This window comes from Ammospiza nelsoni, chromosome 2 (genome assembly GCF_027579445.1).
Source record: "Ammospiza nelsoni isolate bAmmNel1 chromosome 2, bAmmNel1.pri, whole genome shotgun sequence".
NCBI lineage: Eukaryota > Metazoa > Chordata > Aves > Passeriformes > Passerellidae > Ammospiza > Ammospiza nelsoni.
Genome location: NC_080634.1, coordinates 20,746,689 through 20,757,577, shown reverse-complemented (window position 1 = coordinate 20,757,577; position 10,889 = coordinate 20,746,689). Strand labels below are relative to the sequence as shown.

Here is a 10,889-nt window from a genome sequence, read left to right as displayed (position 1 = left end):
AAGGGTGGGTGAAACTTTCCCAAATCCAAAGTCCTTGTAAGTGTACAAGAACGCTGCGACTCCGTAAAGGCCCCACGGGACGCTCGAAGTTTAAGATCGATTGATTTCACTTTTATTTCTTTAAAGGATATTGCTGTGTTTGGGGCCACTCGAGGCAGGTACCCTCCCGCGCCGCGCGGCCCCGCCCCGGAAGTGTTGGGGTACCCGCGGTGGCTCCAGTCGGCCCCGGTCCCGGTGCCGCCGCCGCCATGGGGGGCAAGAACAAGCAGCGAACCAAGGGCAACCTGCGGGTGAGCGCGGCCCGCGGGGCCGGGTGGCGGGGCCGGGCCCAGGGCTCGGGGGCTCGCGGTTCCGGAACTCCGGGTGCCCTGGGCGGAGGGCCGCGGGCCGCCGGAGCACGGCTCCTTTGGCGGGGCAGCGCGATCTTCGGGGCCGGTTGTGGTAGCTGGGGCCGGGCCCGAAGCCGCCTCTTGGCCTGGGTCGTGCTTTAGGGGAGCGTGACTGCTGCTGCTGTGGTATTTGTACGGAGACGGAGAGCAAAATCACCGCGGGTGTAGATTCAGCAAGGGGCCGGTGGTACATTCGGTGTGGTTTTCTGTGCAGAGTTTTAGAATACACTTGCCGAAAGGCCGGAGATGACGTGACATCTGCCCTATCACTCAGAATTGTGGGAGAAGTCTGGTGTTCAGGTTCCCTAATTCCTCCGTGCATTTAGGGAAGACTAGGGAACGCAAAGCAGCATATCTTTTACAGCTCACATGCAGAAAAGATTATTTAAACCCCACAAGCTCACAAAATTGCTGCTGCCATAAGGAAATAAAAGTTATTTGCATTATAAGGTGTCCCAGACGACATTTTAGCCTCAGGTAGTTTTGGGGCAGTCTTTCGAAAAGAGCATTGAAACAAACCTGAGCCAATAATACAATGGGCAAATGGGGTAAGCTAGAAGTGGTGCTGAGCTCCAGAACACACACTGTCTGATGGTATTTATTATATTTGTTACATATGCATGCTTTTGCTACATTTCTCTAAATCATTTTTGGCCACTTGGTTGCTGGGAGAATCCTTTATTTTGTCTGTATGTTTTTGTTTGTTCAGAGAATAAAGGAGAATTCCCTGGGAGCTGTATTGGCCTGTATAAGAACTAGGAAACTGTATAAGAACTAGGAAAGCCAGAAATAGTGAAGGAGGATAAATAGTTTCTTAATAAATTGTTTATAGATTCTTAATAAATTGTTTGCTTGCAGAAGGAATTTTCTGTTAGCAAAAAAAAACAATAAAAGCAATAATTTTCCATAAGTATTCATGCATTATGTGAAAAGAGAATTTTGATTCACAGAATCATCAAATAGACTCACAGAGTGATTTAGGTTGGAAGGGACTTTAAAGCTCATCCAGTCCCACCTCCTGCGAGGGGAAGGGACACCTTCCACTGGACCAGGTTATTCCAAGCCCTGTCCAACCTGGCTTTGAACACTTCCAGGGATGGGGCAGCCCCTGCTTTTCTGGGCAGCCTGTGCTAGGGCTTCACCACCCTTACAGGCAAGAATTTCATATCTAATCTAAACCTATTGTGTTTCAGTTTGAAGTCATTCCTCCTTGTTGTATCACTACAGTTCCTGATGAAGACTTCTCTCCAGCTTCCTTGTAGGCTCTCTGCTGGTACTGGAAGGATGTTATGAGGGCTCCCTTGAGCCTTTTCCAGGTTGAACAGCCCCAAGTCTCTCAGCCTGATCCTAAAGAGAAGAATAATTTTCTAGGTTTCTATGTTTAAAGCACAGGTGGACTCTTCTTTGAGATACTTTATGTTAATTAGAAGGTTCATTATAAAATAAAATTAGCATCATATTTTTAAATGCGTAATGCGTGCAAAATAAAATTAAATGGATAATTGACTCCTGTCCCTTTCCTTTTGTCAGCCTTCTAGCAGTGGCCGAGCTGCAGAGCTCCTTGCCAAAGAACGTGGAACAGTGCCTGGGTTTATCGGCTTTGGGACGTCTCAGAGCGATCTAGGATATGTTCCTGCAATTCAAGGAGCAGAAGAAGTAGACAGCCTTGTGGATGCTGATTTCCGAATGGTATTGCGAAAACTTTCTAAAAGGGATGTCACAACCAAGTTAAAAGTAGGTGTATCCTTTGCCTGCCATTTTTTTTTTTTTTTTTAATTGGAGAATGATACCGTTTTTTTAAGGGAGAAAGAGGAAATACCTAATTTCACTTTGGTGGATTTGCTAGAACTGCAATACAGATTATATCCAGGATAACCTATAGCAAGGTCCATCATGCAATTATCTCTATAGATGCTCATTTGCAAGAAATTATTTGATTTTTGGAAAAGGAAGTTGAAGTTTCAGATACAAACTGGTAAATTAGAGATTATATCTACCTGACTTTTTAAGTCATGCCCTTGGTATTTTAATTTTAGGCTATGCAAGAGTTTGGGACGATGTGCAAGGAAAGAGAAGCGGAAGTTGTTAAAGGTGTTCTTCCTTACTGGCCAAGAATTTATTGTAAAATTTCACTGGTAAGTATTGAAACATTTAAATTAGAAACTTACCTATCTACTTCCTGTGACTACCTCTAAGGTGGTCTTTGTTTGTTTGTTTGACCTGTCTACCTTTGTTGGAATTACTGACTTGTTCTAGGAGAAACATCAAGTTGAAGAAAAATACTGTTCTTTTTGTGGACATATTTCAGTATTGGCAGTGGGTGGAATCTTGAACTGTAAATGTCTGGGATGTACTGCCTTGATAGGTCTATTAGACCTTTATGTTTAAAAGATGATACTATATTTCTGAGGAAAAGTTCTTTTATGTGGATTCCAAAAAGGCTAGAGAGTCTGTTCAGTTAAGATAGTTATAAACTTTCTTGATCTAGGGCTGACCAGACTTAACATTAAAAAAATACCCCAAACCCAAATATGAAAAGACCGTGTGTAGCCAGATTAGCAATAAGTTTCTTCATCTATTTATAGTATTTCCAAGCTGTCTAGAATGGCTACTGTTGAAAACATGGTATGGAACAAAATGAATCGCTATTCTTAACTATTAGAGGGATTCCTACTGTTTCTTTCTGGAGTCAAGAGTGTAAAAAATCATGATGTTGTAAACTCATTTGCAAATGAAGGATTGCAGTGTACAGCTTATGGTAGTTCTAACTCAGATGTCTTCAAGGCTTCCTGTTTCTCCTGCCTCTTGTCTGTCTGTAAAGTGTTTGTATAAATTGGAAACAAAAACTGTTGTTTGGGATATCAGGAGAAAGTTACAATCTGAGTGTACAACAGTTTGGGAATATGATGGTACTAAATTAGGATGCTCCCCATATCTTGGGATACCAAAACTTTTTTGTCATTGGTGTGTATTTTCAAATCTATGTTTCAAATCCAATTAATTGCAAACATGGCTTTTTAATCACCACTTTTGCTTTGAAGTACCTGAAATCAAAGGTGCATTTCTTAAACCAATAAACCTTTCTCTTTTTTTCCTTCTTTTCCTTGTTTAACAGGATCATGATCGCCGTGTTCGAGAAGCAACTCAGCAATCTTTTGAGCAACTGATTCTTAAAGTCAAAAAACACTTAGCTCCTTACTTAAAAAGTATCATGGGTTACTGGCTGATTGCTCAGTGTGACACTTACTCCCCTGCTGCTTCTGCTGCAAAAGTAGCTTTTGAAAAAGCTTTTCCTTCAAGCAAACAACCTGAAGCCTTAGTATTCTGTAAGGATGAAATTCTTAATGTGAGTTTACTTTTGTATTTTTTAAGGCTTTGTATATGTCAACTTCTGTTACAAGTTTTAAAGTCATCCTTCCCCCATCTGTGCTTCATGGTTAAATTTCTTTCTTGCCTGAAACTTTGCCCTTGTGAAGAGAAGCCCTGTCCAACCTGGCCTTGAGCGCTTCCAGGGATGGGACAGTCCCAGCTTCTGTGGGCAACTTATGCCAGTGCCTCACCACCCTCACAGGGGAGAATTTCTTCTGTAAGGAAATATAAAAAAGAAAAATAATAAGGAATGCAGAGGAAAAAATACATATGTTTTTTTGGACTTGAGATGAGAACGACTGGAACCAAAGGAATGAATCGTGAATTTCCTTGTGTGCATTCCTATGTAATAATGTTCAGTCAACACATAATGTTGCTGACAGATGGAATAATGATGCTGGAGTAGTTTAGCTATAGTGAAGAAGAATGCAGAATGCTGAGCAATGTTTCAGCATCTACAAGTTTAATTCTGGCCATTATGCTTTTCTGTCAGTTAGATATGATACTCAATGGACCGAATTAAAAAAAGTTCAAAGATTGCATTGCCGGTCTGTCATGTGCAAACCTAACTGATTTGATTTACCACATTTTGGCTTCTTTTTAGCAGGAGCACATTGGCATGGGGCTGCAATTCAGTAAGTGTTAGGGAGACTCAATTCAGACAGTACCACAGCTACTATGTTCACCATGAGTCAAATTCTCTTCTAGCATGTTTACTAGCATGTCCAAAGATATTAGACAGCTCAGAGGCTGTGAAATTTTATTGTAGGGCTGTCTCTGAATAATGTGTGGACTATATTGTTCACATATAAGTATTACATTTCTTTGGGTTTATATGCATGGTTTTTTCCCCCATAGGTACTTCAAGATCACCTTCTGAAGGAAACAGCTGATACACTTAGTGACCCTCAGTATGTTTGCCTGATAAATGTATATTTAATTCTTTAAATCTTGGTCTTTATTGGGTTCTCTGTCCCTGGAAGTAGTGAATTTAGTTTTGTTTCAGGAGACAGAATAATTATTTTAATCCAGATTCCAGCAACTTTAATTGGGACTTAAGTGTTGCATACAAGTAGAGATATTATAAAAGAAAGGCCAAATATATATATATATATATTATAATATATATATATTATTATATAAAATATTAATATTATATAGTTTATTATACAGAATCAGGCCTTGTTCTGCTAAATTACCAGCTAGCCTGTTACTTATTCTAAATGCAGCTAGCTTAGCATTTTTTTATGATTTTTCACATTCCCATGTGAAAAATCATAAAAAATGAAGGCAGTTAACACAACAGACTATTCTGGTAAGAGAATTGTTAGCACCTACAATAAACAAAAAATCTGTCTCATAGGGGTCAGTGAACAAAATATCTAAACTAAACAAAAATGAAGAGATTTGACAGATGGACACCCTAGCCATTTATTGACGATTAAACTGAGTGTCAGTGTATTGTTAGCGAATTTGGTCTAACAAAGTACCTTCTGATATTTCCTATTAATATGAGCTTTGTGAATAAAGAATTGACTTTTTCTGATAAATTTGATAAATTTATGATAAAATTGAGTCCCAGCTGCTTATTACTACAACATTTAATATAAATATTTTTGAAAGTGTTATCAGTTATCTAATTTTGTTTCAGCTCTTTTAAGAATATAATTTGTGAGTAGCTGGAAGATGAGATGACTTGTAACTTTTTTTCTAAAACTTCATAGTGTAATTTAGAACCTATGGAAAGTTTATGTATTTATATTGCTGGCACCTGAAATCAAAAAATAAACACAAAAAAAAATGAAGGCAGTTTAGTTTAGACAAACTTGGGATGACTGCTGGTTTATTTGTGGTCCACTTTTAACTTTTTTTTTTGTTTTGCTTTCTGAGAACTGTACCAGAAGAAGAAAGGAAAGCCAAATTTTTCCGGATTCTGACCTGTTCCTTGTTAGCTTTAAAAAAGTTGCTCAGCATATTGCCAAAGAAAGAGATGCATTCATTGGAGGAAAAGTTAATGTCACTTCTGTCCCAAAACAAATTTTGGAAATATAGCAAAAACAATGTATCACAGGTGAGTTTTTAGTTTCTTCTTTATTTTGCTTGGTTTTTGTTACAGGTAATACCCTTAACCTAAGGAAGTATTAATTACTTGTATTCTACAAGGATGCTCTTGGTACTTTGCTTAGGTTTGAAACAGCCTTCAGGTTTCTAGGTAGATTCCAGAAAGGCTAAAGAAACTGTTCAGTTAACATAATTATAAATTTTTTTGATCTGGGACTAATATCTGACTGGACTTAATGTTAAAAAACCTGCCAAACTCAATATAGACAATATTACTTGAAAATTTATCTAGTAGGCTAAATTTTTATTTCCGTATCATCATAATCTACTTTTTGGCAATCTGCCATCATTAAAATTCATGTAGAAGATACAAACTGTCAACTTACAGCATGTATTCTTGATGCTTTGGGGTTTTCATTTTTTAAATAGTTTTACTGGTTTTTAATCTGTACATAGAGTAATGAAGTAATGCAATAGTATTTTGTTTAAAAGCTTTAAGTTGCTTTTGGGAAAAAATGCCTTTTGAGAAGTATATAAAAATACAACTTTTGACAGGCATTTCATCAGTAAACAAATTGTATTAAAATATTTGATAAGACTGTTTAATAACTATTTTGTTTTTCTTGGTTTTTAATAATATTTTAACCTTTGTTAATGTGATGAAATATGGGCATGGTGTGTTGTAAACTTTTATTGACTTTAAAAGGAATCTTATTAACTACATGTAGTGACAAATTCTGTTTTTCCTTCTGTGGCCTCTGTCAGGTTCGCTCAGCTTTCTTTGAGCTGATTTCTGCTTTTTGCCAGCACTTGCCTGAGGTGGTGAAAGCTGAAGCACCAAGAGTTTGTCCTGCTGTTCTTCTCAGCATTGATGACAGTGATGCAGTGGTGTGTCTTGCTCTTTGGGAAGCAGTGCTTTATACTATCACCACTATTGAGGTAATGTGAGATATTTTCATCAAATTTAACTTTTCACCAAGTAATTCTCTGTGTAGAATTAGGAAGACAGGCTTGACTGAGTTTTCTTTATGGTTAATAACAGGAACTCCATAAGGGTACATCCTCCTTCTTTCAGTGTAACTTTCAAATATATCATGTCCAGCATGTCTGAAAATTAGAGTTGTTTTATGAATTTAACTTAATTAATCTGAAACCCTTTCATCCAATGTAGTTACTAGTTAGTCAAATAATGCTTAAAACCTTTTTCTTTGTTAAAGACAGTTACAAAAAATACCTGCAGTGCATTTTTGGTTAGTTTGTTTCCCCTTCAAATGTAAGGGTTCTGTAGCTTTTTTTTTTCCCCTTAATTTTAAGTGAAACACTGGCTCTGAATTTATTAGCAGGATGAGTTGTTGCCATAGACTGGGATGCTTTGAAGGTTTAATGCTGCAGCTCCCTTTTGCAACTGCTGGAATGAACTGGAACAAGTTTTCTTGAAGAAAAAACCCTAACAGTCTTTGTTCAGCTTGTTATAAATATAGGTACCTTGAACTATAATAGATATGATAATAATTAAAATAGATCAGATGACAAAAAAATTTAGGGAGGGGGAAGTGCCAAAGCAGTTTCTAACCATCAGAAAATTTTTGAAGAGAGTTTTGAAGTTAGTGATACTTCCAAACTCATTGGCTTTCCGTGATAATGAGAACTTAAAATTAAATACAGTATTAATTACAATAGTGATTCCTATGAAGCATCATGAAAGTATGATTAAAGAGAAACCTTTAATTGCAGTTGCTATTAAGAAAGGTCAATTGATTTTAAACAGTGCAGAAATAGTTTTATCATGTTAACTTCACAAGCCAAAATAGGGAGAAAGTGATTTTAAAGATACTGGCTAGTGAGTAACATAACAGAATTTAAATTTCACAATGACATGTTTCACTATAATATGGGGATGTAGGTTAAATGGCTAACTTGGGGGTTCTTCTGAGGCAACATATTGTTGTTTAATTTACAGTAAGTTAATTTCTTTCTGTAGGACTGTTGGAGTCATGTAAATGCCAGAAAAGGAGTTCTGCCGAAGCTCTGGACAGTGCTTCGAGAAGGTGGGCAAGGATTAGCTACTGTTATCTACCCAAACCTCCTGCCCTTCATTAGCAAGGTGCCTCCTGACATTGTGGAACCGAAGCTGGAATACTTCAGAGTTTTTTTCAGCTCTATAATTCAAGGGTATGGACCACAAATTTATTTATTTGGAATCAGTCTCTTTTACGTTTGGAAACAAAGAAACTAATCTTTAAGCATTTGAAGATAAATGAGATTATATTTTTAAAATTATTTTCAAAATCCAAAACTGGAGTCAGTCCTTTGTGGCTGTTCCTGTCATTTTAAACCTTCAGCTTTCCTTTTGATTTTACTATGTCTTCCTTACATGAAGCATTCTTATCTTTCCTTGTCAAAGCCTTGTGTTTATTCCATGACAAATTTGAATATGGAACATTATTATAATTAAGAGTGACTCTTAGGAATCACACTCTTCTCACCAGTGTGTAATTCTTACATAGGGGATTAACTTTGTGATAGTGACATTTCCTTTATGCACAAACTGTAATTCTTGTGATTCTCATTTTTAAAGGATGAAACTGCTTGTACTTTGTGCCTTTAAAATACCTCAAAACCACCTTTCTATCAAATGTAATTTAAATGTGCACCTGTGCATTGCGTACTCAGAAGGATATAGAAATTATTTTACGAAATGCTGAAATTTAATTTATTTAAAAAATAAATGAAAAACAAATTCAGTACTCTGCTGATGTTGGTGTGAAAATTAGCAGAGCTCTTGGAGAAGAGAGTTATGTAGGGGTTTGTTTGAAAAGTGTATAGAATTTTATTACACGTAGTAATGATTGTAATATTTCTGTGATCATTCGTGTGATCTAATATTCATTAAAAAGCAAAGAAATTGCAGATTTTCCGACTCAAAACTGGGGAGACTGTCTTTAAGTGGCTTTCTTTTTTTTCCTCTTTTTTTTTTTCTTCCTCTTTTTTTTTCCCCGTAATGACAAAAAGTCACATTCTCTGAACTTCTGTGTATTGTATGGACAATTGCAAAAGAGTTTTGACAGCCAGCTGAAACAGGAGACAGTGTGCTAGGCTGTATATGGTTTCTCTGTCTATGTAGATCTGTTTTTTCTGAAGCTAAGACTGAATGAAGAATTTCATTGATATAGATTCTGTTAAATTCTTGGGTTTATCAACTTTCTAAATTGACTTTATTTTTATCTGATTCCTGCAAATGACTCTCTGATCCTGTATTCTCATACTGGTGTCTGGATCAGAACAAGGTAATTCAGGGTACATTGATAACATTCATACTGGGTTTCTTGAAAACTGGGTTACTTGGTTTCTTCTGTGTCTTCTCACAGGTTGTCAAATGAGAGGACAATAGCCAGTCCTTCAGAAAGTTCAGCAATTATAACTGCATTTTTGGAGTGTCTGTGCTTTGCTGTACTACAGAAAGGAGAAGACCAAAGCCAGATTCATCAAATGCTTATATGTGACCAGGTATTAATGAGAAATACTGAATATTGTTGTGTGTGCATTTAATAAGTCAAAATTAAAGAGAAATGTGAATTTTAGGTGAGGATTTACTTCTCTGTTTAGATTTTCCCTAGATTTTATGGAAAAAAACCACACAGAATTGTCAGGGCTGGAAAAGACATGATCATCCAGTCTCACTGTCAGCCCAGCACCACCAAAAATCACCCCCAGACCATGTGCCCAAGAGTCTCATCCAGGTGTCTCTTAAGCACTTCCAGAGCTGGTGACTCCACCAACTCCCTGGGCAACCTATTCCAATACCTGACCACATTTCCATTGTTTTTTTTTTCCAATACCTGGTTTGAATTTTCCCTGCTGCAATTTAAGGCCACTCCTTGTCATCCTTTCAGTTGAGACACGGCAGAAGAGACCCACCTCCACCTCCTTTCAGGAATTTGTAGACAGTAATGTGTAGCAAAAGTACAGGTACTGAATTTAGGGTTTTTTTTCTTCCTATGAAATCATCCTTTTTACTGTGCAATTAAAGTTATATTTATGGGGGAAAAAAGTGCCTCCCATCCTGTATGTTTTTATAAAATGTTCAAACATAAATAATTCTGGTATTTGAAGAGTTGCTTCCAGAATGTTTTTCAGAATTATATAATTTCTTGATATTATAAAGAATAAAATGATTTTATAAATTGGATCACTGTTCTTTAATACGTTTTTTTTTTGTCTTTATAGTTAATTCCTTTTGTCAGTGCTGTACTTAAGGAGCCCAAGTTACAAAGTGGACCATTGTTTTATCAAACAGCAGAAATGCTGAGTTCCTGGGAAGCTAAAGCAGAACTCTCCAATGATGATGGCACAGATGAAGTTTTCCAGAAACTGTTGACAGATTTTTGGGACCATCTTTCAAAAATGTGTATACTTCATGTTGATAGGTTGGATGCTGACAGGAAATTACTGTTTGCCATATCTGGTATGCTAGAAATTCTTCATAATCCGAAGAGTGCTATGAAACCAAACAATAGAAAATCTCTAAAAATCAGATTTACAGATGAGGATGAATTTGAAAGGAACACTGAGAGTCGAAAGCTCATGGAAGTTAGAAATGGTGACTCTGAAATTCAAGCTGACTTGCAGCAAACGTCACGTCTAAGGAAAGAACCTCTAGAGAACTTAGTCTGCAACCTGGCCGAGCTGAGCATTGTGTATGTCAATGAACAGAAGTCAGAACAGCATTTGAACTTTCTCTCTACCCTGCTCAACACTTTTTCCTCAAACAGAGTTTTCCAAGTACTTTTAGAGCAGGGAAATAATGTAAGTCCTGGTCAAGCTGAATCCCAAAATGAAGTGAAAGCTCATAACCGAAGTCCATCTGTACAATTTCTGTATCTGAATTTAATAACCTGGCTGAAAGAAGACTGGAGAAAAGACACCAATTTCCTGATTGATATTTTATACAGTGTACTTCATTGTTGCAACAATAATGATGAAAGGAAAGTCATTCTTGATGATTTAGTAAAGGTATGACTGGTACATGATGTTAATTTTTATCAGTCATTACTGTTATCGTGGGCTGTG

General features: G+C 37.0%; 1 protein-coding gene across 1 annotated transcript in view; it reads left to right on the top strand.

Annotated features, from left to right (window-relative positions):
* Positions 1-219: 219 nt before the first annotated feature.
* Positions 220-10,889, top strand: part of LTN1 (listerin E3 ubiquitin protein ligase 1) — a 31,617-nt gene continuing 20,947 nt past the window's right edge. The window contains exons 1-10 of the mRNA XM_059466746.1: positions 220-290; positions 1,920-2,123; positions 2,426-2,524; positions 3,505-3,735; positions 4,617-4,669; positions 5,649-5,829; positions 6,585-6,758; positions 7,801-7,991; positions 9,188-9,326; positions 10,047-10,832. Coding sequence (XP_059322729.1) covers positions 249-290; positions 1,920-2,123; positions 2,426-2,524; positions 3,505-3,735; positions 4,617-4,669; positions 5,649-5,829; positions 6,585-6,758; positions 7,801-7,991; positions 9,188-9,326; positions 10,047-10,832 — 2,100 coding nt within the window. The 5' untranslated portion in view covers positions 220-248. The remainder of the gene's footprint in view (positions 291-1,919; positions 2,124-2,425; positions 2,525-3,504; positions 3,736-4,616; positions 4,670-5,648; positions 5,830-6,584; positions 6,759-7,800; positions 7,992-9,187; positions 9,327-10,046; positions 10,833-10,889) is intronic.